This window comes from Heliangelus exortis, chromosome 3, assembly GCF_036169615.1.
Source record: "Heliangelus exortis chromosome 3, bHelExo1.hap1, whole genome shotgun sequence".
Taxonomy (NCBI): Eukaryota; Metazoa; Chordata; class Aves; order Apodiformes; family Trochilidae; genus Heliangelus; species Heliangelus exortis.
In genome coordinates this window covers 61290846-61306899 of record NC_092424.1, presented here as the reverse complement: position 1 = coordinate 61306899, position 16054 = coordinate 61290846, and the positions used below count along the sequence as shown (strand labels likewise).

The following is a 16054-nucleotide window of genomic DNA, read 5'->3' as shown; positions in this document are numbered from 1 at the left end:
CACACCATTAGTGAATCTTCATTCAATCTGTCATCTACCTATAATAATTTTACCACACCTTTTAAGATCATGAAGGAAAATAGCTTTCCAAGATCTTGGGTTTTTTTAACTTTTATAAATCCTGTAAGTCATCAATATTAAAGAATAGGTTTCTTATCCAAATCAGGATTCATAATTTCGCAAGAAAATTACTTGTCTTTCTAGAGTTTTTCTGAATTTTGTTTTTAATGGCCATACCTCATTAGTCTTCCTGAGCTGATAGAAGAACTTCTCCTTGGTACAACTATATATTTTTGTTTGCTAGCTATACTACCAAGTGTAACCATCACTCCTATCAAGCAGCTATTCCAGATGCCCTTTTTGTAGAGACCTATTATAGTATAAAGAAGATTTTAAGAACCATTAAAAAAACCCAAGTAACTAACTTTTTTAGAAGTTTGAAACCTGTGGTTCCAGGTCAAGAGCTGCTTTATCGGTTTCTGATCAAAGATAAGAAAGAGCAGAAAGCTCACATGTGATTAAACAGAATAATTTCTCGGGGAAATGAACAAAAAAACAAATAAAATGCAAAATGAATGGCAGAGTTGGAAAGGGAGGAGGAATGGAAAAAGCAAAAAAGGTCTTTGACAGAAGCAGAAAGCAGCCCACAGCTGTTGGATACTTCCTGCTGTGCAAAGCAGGAGAGAACTTGGGGAAATGAACAGAAACATTAGACAAAACAACACATCCAGACAGGAATAAACATCTTCACTAAAATAAATGACTTACAGTACTAACCAAGACAGGCAATATACAGATTAAACTCCTAGACAGTTGTGAAGTTTAAACAACAAAAGCCCCAAAATATTTTTTCCTTTGAAGCAAACTTCAGGCAGGTCAAAAGTGGCATATTTCCAAGAGTGATAAAAAAAGATTCCAGACCTTACAAGGACCAAAATCAAATTCCATTCTCCATCCCAAGGGATTCTCTAACCAAACCCTTTTCCTCAACAATTCATCCACATGTTAAACAAAGATAATAAAAGATGCAGATGCCTTGATAGCAGGAGAAAGAAGACAGATCATATTATTACACAAATGACGGAATTTCCCAGATGCAAGAATATGACAACTAAGGAATTACAGGCCCTATGCTCAAAAAATCCCCACAGGAATGGTCCAAATGTGTAATTAACACTAGAATTTCATGCAATGTGCTCTGCAGTTGCTACAAGTGCAAAAAGCCCCTGTGGGAGAATAACAGTACTACTTTAGTTCTTAAGCTCAAAGTTCTTGAAGCACAAATAGGCCAAGGGCTGGAAGTGTATTCTGGGGAAGGTACAAACATGAGCTTGTCCTGTATGTGAAGAATTTTGGCTGTTCTATGCCATCAGAGAGAGGAGACAAAGCTAAACAAAAATTCATCTCGATGCAGTAAAAGCTATTGTAATAGTTGTCGTGTATTTTGTCAGAAATAAGTAGCGAAGTAAGAAAATAAACCAGACAAATAACCCCACCACTCCACAGAATATAGTTAAAGACAGGCAAGTGAATGGATTAAAGTATACATGTACCTTGTAAATAAAAAGATATGTTAAGTTTATCAAAAAATGCTTAAGTTGCGTATATGCTGTTGATAAGCAACATGCAAAATCACTGTTCTAGTGTTGAAGAGGAATAAATCCTTCAACCAGCACAGCAGCCCTCTTTAGAAGCAATTAGCTCAGGTGCAGAACTTTATTAGTACTGCTAACACAGCCATCCTGCTAACTTTCTAGACACCAGACTAGACATCCTTATAATGTATCCCATGCTTTTCAGCCCTTCATAATCTCTACTTTCTTCCCTCTCTTAAAACTGAAGGAAATGGCAATGAAGTTGGCACAATAAACAAACTACATGCAACCAGTTGTGCTCCGCAGTGGTCTTTAACAGTGACCTTGCTTGTACAGGCAGAGATCCAATTCCCTGTTTAGTGGTGAACCACTTACATCATCTAATTTAAAAAAATAAAATTAAAAAAAAAAAATGCATATTTCTCTTCTGTGCTCACTAACTCATTGACCAACAGGCAGATCTAAGTGCCAAAATCATGAGCTAAAGCTCTACAACAATGAACTCCTATGAAAAAAATTGAAAAAATACTTCCATGCCAAAGAATAAGTCCACTAAAAGCCAGTAAAAAAAAAACTACACACACAAAGAAATCCAAACCAAGCAACATGAAAAAAAGGAGCAATGAAGATTAATGTTGACTCTTGAGACCTCAAATGACCACTTAAAAGCACAAAACCCCCCAACTATGTTCATGTAAAGAAGCAGACCTGCCAAGACAGGCCTGCAGATTTCCCCTCTTGCTCAGAAAAGCAATTGTGCAAGTTGTACACAAATCATGGCAGGGTTGCATTAACAGTTCTCCAGTCCTACTCCAAATTTATTTTTTATTTAAAAATAAACCGTGTTACACATGATTTCAATATTCTGCTGGATGACCATGCAAGGGAAAGAATGAATTTAAGAACAGTCTGTAGAGAGAGAATGTGAAGGCTATAACGTATGTGAAAAATGGCCATGTTGCTAAGATATGGCCCCAACCACCAATCTCATTGTCAAGCCCAGCCATCTGTCAGCAGAAACCTGATTTACTGAATATAATACTGCTATACTTGATTACTCCTATACTTCTATAAAAGGCTCCTGGTTTCTTTAAGCACATCAAAAGCTACTTTCTAACAACATAAAAGGGTTAATAAAACACCTCCTCAGAAGCCAAGCTATGAAACCAGGTTTCAGAACTTTAAATCAAATTTCACCCAGTTTCTATGTTACTGATAGATTAAATTTCTTCATAAATAAAAATATTAAAAAAGGCAAACAAAAACTGAAGAAAACCATAAAATTATAGTCAATTACAGCAGTTTCCATCTGTAAGAAAGGCTGCTTGCAGTGATGCTTGGTTTTTAGGGAGATTATTTTTGTTTGCAAATAACTTTTTAACAGGCACTTAGGAAAAACCATCCTATAGTAGCACTATTCAAAAAACCTCATTAATAGAGAGGTCACCCTGTGTCCTTTGATAATTAGTCTGGACATGCAAATCATTCACAGGAGCATTAATGACTGAAGTGTCCTTTCACAAGGGCCTATAAGCACAGCACACTACAATGATGTAACAACTCCTGGTGTAAAAACTCAGCTGACTGCATCTAATCTAACTCTCCCCTTTCCTGCGTGCCAGGACAAAAATGTCTGCATATGAGATTCATCCTTCACATCAAATACCCACAGAGCAAAACAGCTGCAGGTACTTTCTCAGGTTAATCAAACAAATCTAATAACAGCATCTAGTAATAAAAAGACACTTTTTCTCTCTAAACAACAACCCTACACTGCAGGTGGTTTTGTCCCATAGCGAGCAAACAGGAGAAAACCACGTCCTGAGCAGCTGCTCATTAGGCGAGTACCATTCTGCATGCACAGCAAACGAAGCAAATGTCATGTGGAAAAAAAGAGTTTACGGTCATGTAATTAGACACAGTAACACAGGCATATCCAAAAGAGGAGGGAAGACAGCTACAAATTACAGTTGCACAGGCAATTTAATTCTGGGAGTGTGTAATTTTTGATGTTCCTGGACTTTAACCTCACTACTTCTTTTAATGAGGCTTGTTTCCAGCTTACTTTTTTCTATTATACAATAATAGATAACTTTGGATGATCACCTCCTATTAAAAGGGAAAAAAACCCAACATACCTCCCCAAATAATTATTTACTCTGAATGAACACTTTATTTAAGGACACTGGGAAAATACTCTACCAGAACAGACCCAAATGAACACCACCTGTGTAAGACTGCAGTAAGAAGGGATTGCAAGCTCACCTGGTACTCATTGGGCCAGAAAGTGCTGACAGCCAACTCTGCTCGAAGCCAGTCTTTGCCAGTGGAGCCAGTGACATTCCAGATGGGATTAGCCAGTGGTCCTTTGTTCACTCTAACCAAGATGTTCAAAGTGCCTGGGTTTGCTCCATTTTTGCTGTACAGAAGATAGCTGAAATCGATGCAGTGAGTATCATTTTCTTTCATGGTTGGAAGCTGGAGTCGAGTCTTTTCTCCTGGGTCATGGTCTGAAGAAATCACGATCATATACGACCCTAAAGAAGGGGAGAGTGGGGGAAAAAAAAAAAAGTGGTAGTAAGGAAAAACAAACATGTCAAGAAACTGACTATTCACTTTGAAAAGAATGGAATGCATAGGTTTTCATATTCCAAAATACCATAATTCAAGTAGCAAGAATCCAAACAAGGCACTGAAATGCCTAGAATCCCAGAATACAGAATGACAGAGGTTGAAAGGACCTCTGAAGATCATTGAGTCCAACCTCCCCACAAGAGCAGGACCAAAACCAGGGCAGATCACTCAGAAATGCATCCAGATGGGTCTCAAAAGTCTCCAGAGAAGGAGACTCAAAAACTTCTCTGGAGAGCCTGTTTACCCTTACAGTAAAGAAATTACGCCTCACTTTGAGGTAGAACTCCCTGCGTTCTATCTTGAATGCACTACCCCTCATCCTATCACAAGGCACAAGTGAGAAGAGGTTGTCCCTTCCTTCTTGACACTCAGCCCTTACATATTTACACATATTAATTAGATCCCCTCTCAGTTTTCTTGTCTCCAGACTAAAAACACCACTGATGCATGATCTACTGAAGACACCACCTATCTCCAAGGACCTATCCAGACACTTCTACCTACAAACCTTTCTCTCTCCTGTTTTAGGATCAGATAATTAGAAACAGGATCACAGATGGATTGAATAAAAATAATCACAGGTCTTATAAAACCTCTTATTCTGAGGTCACTGAGGCCAACAGTTGCTGGAAGGGTTTCCTGAAAATTAAGAACAGGGAGAAACAAGGTTCATATCCCTCAATGAAGATTTATCACACCTTTCTCTTCTAGAGAGTAGGAGACCTGTATTTTACATAGATTAGCAACAGAAATAGCTTACTCAAGACACCAAGCCACATTTGTGCTGGAAAACTGGCTTTGCTGATCTGGTTGCCAATGCATTTGAGGGGATAACAAAAAGTTTCTAAAGCTGGAAGGGAACCCATCTTGTAAATTTATTTTACAAGTACACAGAAAATAGAGCAAGCTGAGCCTGTCTTGCTACAAAGGCAGAGAGTGGAAATCAGATGTTTAAAAAGGTTTTACAGAACATAATGCTGAACAAGTTTGTCCCAGTGTTCTGCAGGATGGACAGTAAAAACTGGGCTCCCATCTATGCTAGTCCTAGAGCAGCACAGTTTCTTCAAGAGCAACAACTCTGTACTGGGTACTGCCTAGTGAATAACCTCAAAGAATAAAGCTTCAGGGACACAGTCTGCCAGGCAAAACTTGACAACCAAGAGAGAAAGCCCATCTCAGAGTATAATCTGAATCCTTCCCACAGGAAGGTTTTCTAACCTGAATTTACCTACCCTTCTGCTTAATGATTCCAGAAACTTGATGCTCACAGATTTTCCTTCTACCTCCAGTCCAAAAAGCATCATAATAAAGAACCATTCTTCCTGAAGAAGGTTCAGGTGAAGTTTATAAAAAATAAAGTTCAGAAACTAATCTAAATCTAAAAAAATATATACTTGTCAGTGCTTGTTCAAATGAGTAGTATTATTATAAAGTCTTCTCTTAAGTATATACGTGTATAAATTATTTCCATTCAGTATGTCAAGTTCTGCCCTTTGATTTTTATGCAAAAAGGAACGATTGTGTTCCAGTACGTCCTTAATAGTTGTATTAATAATAATGAAAATTGATGAAAAGCTGTTGCTCAGGAGAACAGAAAAATTGATATCTATATAGATTACATCATCTGTGTGAGCTGCTAATTTACTGCCCTGCAAAGCAATCTGGTGCTTTAAAAATTGTAACAAAAGAGAAGACAATATTATAGAATGAAAGAATGTCTTATTCAAGCACAATGGTGTGATCTTGATTTTTAATACTACTAACTTAAAGAAAAAAGTAAATTGTACTATAAAAGCTGAAAGAAAATTAAAGCTTAAAGAAAATTGTACTATAACCTAACATAAACACCTAGTTAATAATTATAATTATATGCAAAATCCATTACTGGAAGGAGCAGAACAGAAGAACAGAGTTTTGCAAACTTTTTGAAATTATGTTTCTTTCAACTTCTCTCAAGGAAACGAAAAACCACAACCAAACTGTAAGAAATAAACCAGAAGCATTTAAAGATCTTGCTCATCTACTGAGCAAACCTACTATATGCTTTGGAAGCTCCAGCATATTCTTGTTCTACATTGTATAGTACTCTAGTTTTTCAACCTCATTTTTCATCACTTTAAAAAACTTAGCAGTACATTTCCATGTATCTGTGTTAGACCTACAGCATTTCATGAAGTGCTCCAGACAGCATTCATAAACCATTTGTCACAAAGCCAAAGCATCTGTTTAGTATCTCACAGCTACTTTCCCTCACCCCCCCAGCCCTCTTTTTTAACTTGAGGCTATATTCCATGAATGTACACAACCTCACTCTTTCCTCAGTTGTCTGCCTACTCTAAGAAAATCAGAAACCAATGCCAAAATAAACCAGACATCAAATTTATATATTTGTATAATACAGTTTCTTACACCTTTTGTAAGTAATTCTTTACTTATTAAGTAACATTGTGTACTAAAATAGGATTGAAGGAGCTGGGGTCTTTTTTCCCATTTACACATGCTTGTTAAATCTTCAGTCAAAACTTAAAAGCTTTATACAAAATCTCATCCCTAGATGTTCTCTGCAAGCTGTTGAGGTGTTTTGTTTTGTTTTTTTAAACAAGCATTTCCTTTAACATCGAAAATTGTATTTTGTAGTACTATTTATATGGTACAAGTTGCTGTACATCCCATTAAAACAAATGAGGTCACATAAAACAAGAATAAGAGACATTACAGAGATAATAGTATTTTAAACAAAAGATTGATAATTAATGCTTAACTAGTCTGAGGTAGCAAGGTTAATGAGAACATGCTATAAAGTTTTCAAATTTGAAAGGTGGTGGCTAATACTGTATACTACTTTTATAGAGCAATATCTACCAGAAGAAGGATCACTGTGGAAACACATCCCAATGAAATATATGTGCTCATGCAACTAGTGCAGAATGTCCCTTCACATACCAATACACGTATGCATTTCATAAATATTATTAGACATGAAGTAACAAGATTAAATAAAACCAGCACCAGAAGATTTTCCTCTAATTTTTAAACAATTAACTACAACAAATGGTAACTGCTTATGAGAGACTGGAATCTATAAGGCTATCCAAATAAATGTGAAAATAAATGCAGGTATTAAAAGCAAAATTTTTAAAAGTAATGCAAGATCCAACATGCACGTAGACATTAACACGCAGAGGTCCCAGGAGGCCAGGCAAACCTCTGATCTGTTCTCAGGTACAGCTCCTGCAACACTTAGCTGACCATATAAACAAGCAGATGGCTTTTATACTTATGTACAAACAATGAAACGTGCGTACAATTGCATAGAAAAATAACAAACACTCAGAAAATAAATCTCCAATGCTGCATTACTACCAAGTCAAAAGTTTACAATTAATGGATGTTTTTAAGAAATGGATGACAAACAGCCAAGTGGCTGTTTTGCAGAGCTAACCAACCCCTTGGATTATTATTTAGTGATAATATCAACACAGTACAAAACCAAGAGGTGGAAAGCAAACCTCAGCAAACCACTTCAAGAAACAATTACCCAGGTACTTAATGTTAAAACACAGATATAGCAATCACAAGCTAGATGGTAAGACATCTTTGAATACTAAGTATAAGTGAAAATAAATGCTCACAAATTTGCTAATCCTGAAGATTAACTATTGATTACTTTCAATGAGAAATTAGAACAATGGTTAGAGCTCACAATAGCTCTCAGGTGGGAGCTGGTGAACAAGTTAAAAAAAAAAAAAAGAAAGAGACCAAGTGCTATGAATTGATTTTAGCCCCTGGTCCATATAGCCCTGTGCTGGTGGTGGTTAATTACATTAATTTTTTCTCAAGTTTTACCCATGATGGTCAGTAATAACAATTTTCCCAAAGTGATCTCCCTGTTGTCTCGTTGACCCATGAGCTTTCTCATATTATTTTCTCCCCCTGTGCTGGTGAGGAATGGAATGAAAGAACAAATGGGAGGGGGGGGGCAGTTCTGGCCATGGTCAACTCACCACAGTTTAAAAACAGGTAAATAGTAGCACTTAGTTTAACCTAACTGCAGTTAGATACTGCATATCCTAGCTGTTCTACTAAATCCCAGTGGAGCCAGGTTCTATGATTTTTGCCATTGTTACTGACATAACAGATGAAGCACAAGTAGATGTAAAACACTATATAAATCTCCTTTCCTTGCAGACATGAAAGAAAAAAAAAAAACCAGCACAACAGACCCATGAAAAAAGGACGTAATTTGGGCAATGAAGAAAGAGAAACTTAACATAGAAGAGCAAAAAAGGACATAAGGTATGTCTTCTTCCTTCCAACAAATGTTCTTTTTCCTATTTATACATATTTTATATTTCTCCAAACCAAACTCCACTTTACCATTTTTGCTCTTCTTCTCTCAAGTTGCTTTCTCTTTATTTCCCAGTTAATGGCTCCAAATATTATTCCTGACCAAAAAGATCAAGCCAGTCTTATCCTCCACAAAAACCAAGTATGAAACAACAAATAACACTTCCTCCTAGGCCTTTATCCAGCTCATGCCCCAAAATCAAGTATAGAATCTGACTTTGAGGAAGATTTTCATGCCTTTGCACTTACTCATTACCTCACTAAGAGGCACTAACTAATTACACATGAAAAGCCTTAGTTTTTTTTATCCCCTACTGAAAACTAAGCTTTCTTATCATCTAGCACTTAACTGCAGGTAAGAAATCATATTAAGACTAATAATAAAAAAAAAAATATATCCTTAACTAAAATATGCCTGCTTTAATGAACATGTGGCAGATCAGTTTCCTGGTCAAATTATTTTCTCTCACTTCCTCGGTTGCTGAAAAAAGGCCTTCTATTTGAACTATGAAACTTCCAATTTTCAGCAGGGTGGTCTCCCACTCCTGCAAATCCACCTTCCTTCAAACATGTACTAACAATCAAACCATCTCTATTTTGAGGGCACACTCTGGTAACTTCTCCACCTGCTACTGTGCACCCTCAGTTATTAAGACATAACTAAGTAGTTCACGTTATAGTAGGGAATTAAGTGACAATGTTTAAATCGATTCATAGAAAAAGATGTGATAAAAAAAAAGTAATATTCCTCATACAGTTAAAAGAAGAGGACGTTTTTACTTCATGGCAATGTCAGTGACATGAGGTGGAAAGTCAAGGTACTTAAATGCATTATCCTAAAGCTCAGGACTACATGCCCTTTTTATTTCTTTTTTTACTAACTGCAATATAATATTATAGTCCCCAATAAGCTTTCAGGCAACCTTTATGAGAGAGACAGTGGGAAATGAACTGACAGTGATACACACAAATAGGCTTGCAACTGGAAGTACATGGCAAACAAGAAGTTCTGAAACATCTACATTAGTTCACAGATAACTTCTATTTCCCACACACTAGTATTTATGCTTATTTTGCTCTTCAAAATAATATTGTGATCATTTCACAGGGAGCCCTTTACATGGATTTCTGTAATTTTGCAAGAAGGGAAAAATTAAAAGCTAATAATAACACCTCAAAAGCTATTAACGTTTTCTTCTTGCAGGAAGGATATTCTTTTCAAAGGGAAAAACAAAAAAAGACAATTAATACATTTACTATACTCCTGGTAAACTTTTATTTGCTTGGGTTTAAAAATACTCAAATTATAACATTTTTTTTCTCCTTCCATTACCCAGCACAGGATGAGTATCTCCCCCAGCAGGACAAAATCAAATAAATTAAAAACTTAAACTAGAGATAATATTAAGCTCTCTCATTTTTATGTGTTGCCCCACAAGTTCAGTTTCATGTCTTAAGGAATGTATCTAGAAATAAATGAAAGTACACTATAATTACACTTAAAACACATTACTTGATACACACATAAAATATGCAACATTATTATATCCCAATTTGCCTGGTCATCTGTTTTCATTAAGAAAACATTAAAAAATAATGTTATTGCTGTAAGCAACAGAGGAGTTCTCCAAAATTTCTGTAAATGGTTATGATCCAGAGGTATCTTTCCAAACACTTCACTTCTTTGCAGTATTATTCCTAACAGACGACTCAGATTGTTGAAGGTGTGATTCTATTTCTTTGCAGATTGTCAAAAATGAAAGGGAAAATATCAGGATTACCAGTTTCAACTTCACTGCATAGCTTATTGCCAATGTACCACAACTCAAATACAAGTCAAGACAAGACTCTGAATTTACTACAAAGATTAAAAACAACACCACAAAGACGGAGAAAATTTTTCTGGAAAACACAATGCATTTATTTTTTAATACTACTTCTTCTGGAGAATGAGTATTATTAAATAAAAAAAAAACAATCTGAAACATGTCATTAAGCTACACTGTGTAAATAACAGCAGAGTACTCACTCAAACAGAAACTCAGCCTAATTGTCTGCAATAGCTCATCAATTTTACATAGGCACTGCTATTTCATAGGACAAGAAAAGATGTCCTGCCCACGACACCTGTACTTGATCATGCCAAACACATCAAGGCCATGTCACTGCAACTCCCCTGTCTCCTACACCCACAGAGGTAAAGCCACACCAGAGGAAGAGCTTGACAAGGCAGCACTAAGACTGATCCGGGCAAGGTCAACCAAAGCAGCACCACATCAGCCACAGAATTACTATCACAGGCACCACAACATTCACACATATGACACTAAAGGCATGATATTGCTATCCCTCATGGCCTGGCTATTGCATAGCAACACAAAAATGTTTGTCAATTAGAGAAAAAAAAAAAGTGGGGGGGGGACGACCCAACATATTTGGGTATTCCAGTATTTGGAGCAAAGTTTATGAAGTTTTGACTAAAAAACATTCAGTCTATAAGAAGCTACAAAAACTCTGTTTCCCTTACCAGCATTTTATATATGAATAAACATGAAAAATACACACTTTTGAAGTGTTCACATTCACAGTTTTCTCATATATAACACCAGCTTCCTATGGATTTGTTCATACTGATGCAGAAAAAAGAAAACAAGATGAGATACCAGCTTCTGGTGTATGATAATTCAAGTCTTTTCACCTTTCTTTTTCTTGTGATAGATCTTTAGCAAATATATAGGCTTTAAGCACTCAAAAATTTGAGACAGAAAAATGTCAGCAACTGAAATTTGCAATGGAAGCTTGCAGCATCTGTACAAAAGAGCATTTAATCTTATGATGTACTCCTTTGAACAATACCTTCCTTCATAGTATTCAGAAAATGACATTTGATCCAGTGCACATGGCAATCTTATGAAAGGACAGTGTTACTGAGCAGTAAGCTGAAGTTAAGTAACTGAATAGCACATGCAGTAGTTTAGTATTTATTCAGGCATTAAGCAAGGCACTCAACCATGAATCCGTAGCATCAGCATCTGTGAACTGATGTCTAAGATGAAAGTAACAACAGATCCAAGTTGCCTTAAATTCTGTTGTAAAGCCATAAATAACCTATAGGTGGTGGCACAGCGATGGCAGGATGCTTCTCAGTCACCCAGGCACTGATCTGGCTGCCCAAGCAACAGCATACATTGGTCAGCTATCTGTCTGGAAGAAAATGCATTTTCTAAGCAAAACTTCCAAGTAACATTCAAATTGAAAGTGGTAACAACTCAGTATGGAATTATCCTATTAGGAAATCAAATAACTGGGTAACATTAGTGTCTGAACAGCTTATAGCCAGGTAGATGTTTCAATACGCAGCTGCTTCCAGCCTCAGAGCATTCTGCACCTCCTGGGGAAAACTCAGTTCTGTGAAGACACATACACCTACGAACACTTGCAACAGCTTCACTGTATAAAACAGAGGTGCAGAAAGGACCTGAAATCCCTTTTGCTTCACCATTAAGCAAAATTCCTCTGATTCCATTTGGCTGAGTAAAATGCACAGACAGACATTTCCCCATGTTAGTTCCACAACTGAAGACTTTCTGTGGCCATTAACAGGACTGCCATTACACTGCATCATAACCATTACTGAACATAAATCATCCACCAAAACAGACCCTCAATCCAAGGGGTATTTAGATTTTTCAAATGATGATTACAAAGACACTTTTCATTACTGAAAAGGTTTCACGCAGATGGAGGTCAAATGATCCACTGCCTCTGTGGCATATTACATATTTGAAAAGAAATCCATGCAAAATTTAAAAATATTTTACGTATTGAAAGGTACACAGTCTTACAGCAAATCTGAGTGCTGAGCATTTGCATAGGCTTTTGGTGTACTGTGTGTTTGCTGTGGTGCACAAAAATGGAGAACTCACAAACATCAGCTGAGGTGACCTGAATGCTGCTGGTGAAACACACAGGCTTTTCCCTCCCAACACACAGACACCCCCCACCTCCTCCTCCATCTGTGCTTACTGGAGCCTTGCATGAACCAAATCAACACTCAAACCCATTAAAAAAACCCAAAAAAATGCCCAAAGAAACCAAATAAATAAACAACCAAACAAAACCCAACACACACCACCAAAAAAGTCTCCTGCTCCCCTCTTGAGAGAGGCAAGAGGACAGCAAAGTTCAATTTCTTCCCAGGTAAGAGAAATGAACTGACCCCTGGAATATCTCAAAAAGCACCAGAGCCAAGTCAAGAAACAAAAGGAAATCGAAGCTGCAATACATACATAGATAAGGTGGGTTTTCTCCCCCCAAAGAAGAAAACTGTAAATTTAGTTAGAAGTAACTTCTTTCAAATAGCTGGAAATTCTTCAGAGAACGACAGCCCAAAAAAAAGGATTCTTTTCTCTTCTTGTACAACTAAAAAAGAAAAAAAATCCTGCAAACTCTATGTTGTTGGGGTTTTTTCACCTCCTAAGCACTAAGTGGATGGAGAAATAAAATTTTTGAAGCAGCATGCACGTTCAGAGTTCTCTACCACACTAATCATTCTTGTAAAAGCAACAGTGCTTAAGTACATTTAGAAGATACTTAATTCCTGTCATCTTAAGGCACTGAAATTGAAAATGGAAATTAAACTGGTCATTCCCTGAATGAGTGTGTGATAGGAGACAACAAGATCAGTCCAGATAGGACACCACTTCCAAGGATCAGCAACAGTTAAATAAGGGCTCAAAAGCTTAAACCATTAGCATCTGTGGCAACAGATGAAAATTATTACTACTGGTCTTTCAGAAGAGGAAGTTGTATTACCTGTATTTCTTGAATGTAGTCTTAGAATTTGCTAAATCCATGGAAGGCTTATAAAAGAGTGCCATTAGACTTTTTTCTTTTTTCATTTGCTAACTGGAACAAATATTCATTCCTCAGTCTGGACCACTTTTCATTTCCACCATAAAATAATTTATCCTGCTATGAGAACAACTTTCCTTCCCAACATTGCTTTATGTACCAGCAACCTGAAGAGTCATCTTTTATGTTCAGATTTTATTTCTTTTACAGGTGTAGGACCTACACTCCAGAAGCTTCACATTCCTTGGATTACATGCACTATAAGAACTAAGAACCAACATCTGATAACAGTTTTGGAAACAACAGAGAGTGATGTTTAAATCAAGGAAATCTCACTTATACATTCACAGCATAAATCTAAGAGCAAATGGTTACTTCTGCTTCAAAATACTACTGGTCATCCTCTCTGAAATATATACCTTACTTCGTAGGCACTCATGTTCCAGTTTAGAAAAACCAGAAGTCATGTCTTTATCAATACAATTGCAGTAATATTTAACAAACTTAAGAACTTGCTGAAGAAAAAGAAAGCTGGAAACCTTCAAGTTCCTTTCCAAGAAGCTTTCAGACTATCAACTACACACAGTTATGTGTACATGTAAAGTAAAATCTTAAGCAATCTATCAAGCATGGTACCTTAACACTGAATGCCCCAAAAAACTCTGAATTTAATATAGATAGAAAAGAAAAAAGGATAAAAAGGAACACTTATGGACAGTTACTTCAGGATTTTTTTTTATTTTCTAGTTACTGTCTGTGATGTTGATTTTCCTGGGAAAACAGCCCTATTATGCATCTCTGTGATAATCATAACAAATAACAATACCTAAAGAGGACAGTCAAAAACCACAGAACCTACATACCTTAAAATGCATCGACAAAGCCTATTCAAGAACATGAGGACTCCTAATAGATCATAATAAATAACATGGAATCAAGATAAAAAAATCTGCTGTGCACCAGAAAAGATTCATTAGCAATAAAAAAACAGGTACGAAAAAAGAACACCCAAAACACAGCTGAAACATTTGTCTTGATATTTTAGGAAGATTTTATAAATACATAAAAACTTGAGTTCAGAAATTAGAATTCCTATTTTTCCTAGACGCTGGAGCTCACAGTTAAGACAAGCACATGGGTTTTATAGTGTGTGACAACTCTCATCATGCTTCACCTCTTGCCAACAGCCACAGACATCAACTACTCTTCTCCCCCAAATACTTAAACCAATTAGCATTAATACATTACATCCAGAGTAATGGCTAGAACCTGTACTTAGTTCGCTACCTCTCCATCAGGCATGATAGAGGCCAGGATGCCAGAGAGGTCATAATATTTTCCATCAGAATTTGTTGTTTTAAAATAAATGAATGAATGTATAAATAAATAAGCTCTCTCTATAAATTCTTTCCTCTCAAATTATATTAGCAGCTCAATTGGCTTTACACTCTAGTACACACCATCTTTCTTTTACAAGGGAGATGGATGAAAACAACCCAAACAACCCTATCTATTATAAAATTCACTCATGCTAATATACTAGCATTTTTTGATCCTGTTTTGAAAGAAATAATTGGGCTCAGTGTTCAGCAATAAGAAGAGCAGCAATGAGAAAGACTGCATATAAACTAGGACTTCAATTTCAGAGAAAAGTTTAAGTTCAAAGCTATTAAGGGGGTTTGGTGGGTTTTCTTGTTGTTCGCAAGATTTTTGTTCTGTTCTCAGAAAACATCTCTTATTTATGAAGATCAACATCTTTCCTCTTGACACCACACTCTGCAATTAAAAAATAAACAACAACAAAAACCTAAAACAAACAAAAAAAACCAAAACCAAAAAAAAAAACCCAAAAAAACTTGGAACACTTAAACACTTTTTCGTTGCAAGACTAACCTCTCTTGAGGCACGGCAATCTGAGGTCCAACAGAGGTTCCAGCAGAAGTGCACAAAGAGTGCTCCGAGTCTGTTGCCCTCAGGACTGGTCAGCCTGGCTTGGTGGTGCTGCTGCTCCAGATCCGACTGACCTCTCCGCTGGCTTGTTCAGGAGTGAGCTGAGCCTGTGCTCCAGGCCTCACCTTTTATTGGCCCCCTAATCCTGCTCATGCGCAGTAGGGGCCTGCCCTAATCAGGCACAGGTGGGCTTGACACAAGCTCATGCCCACTACCTGGCAATTAGTGGCACCTGGTTGCCTCATTTCACTACACTTTTTCCCTTCCAAATAGCTCTTTATACAGGTGAATGCTATCTAGTCTTCCTTTATTTTCAATACTGAAGTTCACAATGCCAAGAAAATACACTAAGCACATTCATTCCATGAAGTATTCTTCTTACCTGCACAAGGTTACCAGCTAATGCTATAATGATTAACCTAGATTTCTAAGAAACACAAAATTGAGAAATCTACCAAGAGATGGACCAGATGACGGATGAGAACCTGTTCTCTGTTTCAGACAATTTGAGAACTTTCAACACTAATATTCATTAATCAAACATTGTACTAAATTATGTCTAGAAATTGAACTCATTATTAAGGACTAGAACTTGGATCCATGTCCCAAATGTAATTTCATGCAAATTTCTTCTGTGACTGACTTATTTAATGTTGTAGTTTCTCCAATGAAGA

At 36.7% G+C, this 16054-nt stretch overlaps 1 protein-coding gene across 6 annotated transcripts in view; it reads right to left on the bottom strand.

Moving 5' to 3' along the window:
* Nucleotides 1-16054, bottom strand: part of PTPRK (protein tyrosine phosphatase receptor type K) — a 389642-nt gene that overhangs the window by 253791 nt on the left and 119797 nt on the right. For all 6 annotated transcript variants that reach the window (XM_071740971.1, XM_071740972.1, XM_071740974.1 and 3 more), the window contains exon 3: nt 3861-4132. In XM_071740971.1, the coding sequence (XP_071597072.1) occupies nt 3861-4132 (272 nt within the window). The remainder of the gene's footprint in view (nt 1-3860; nt 4133-16054) is intronic.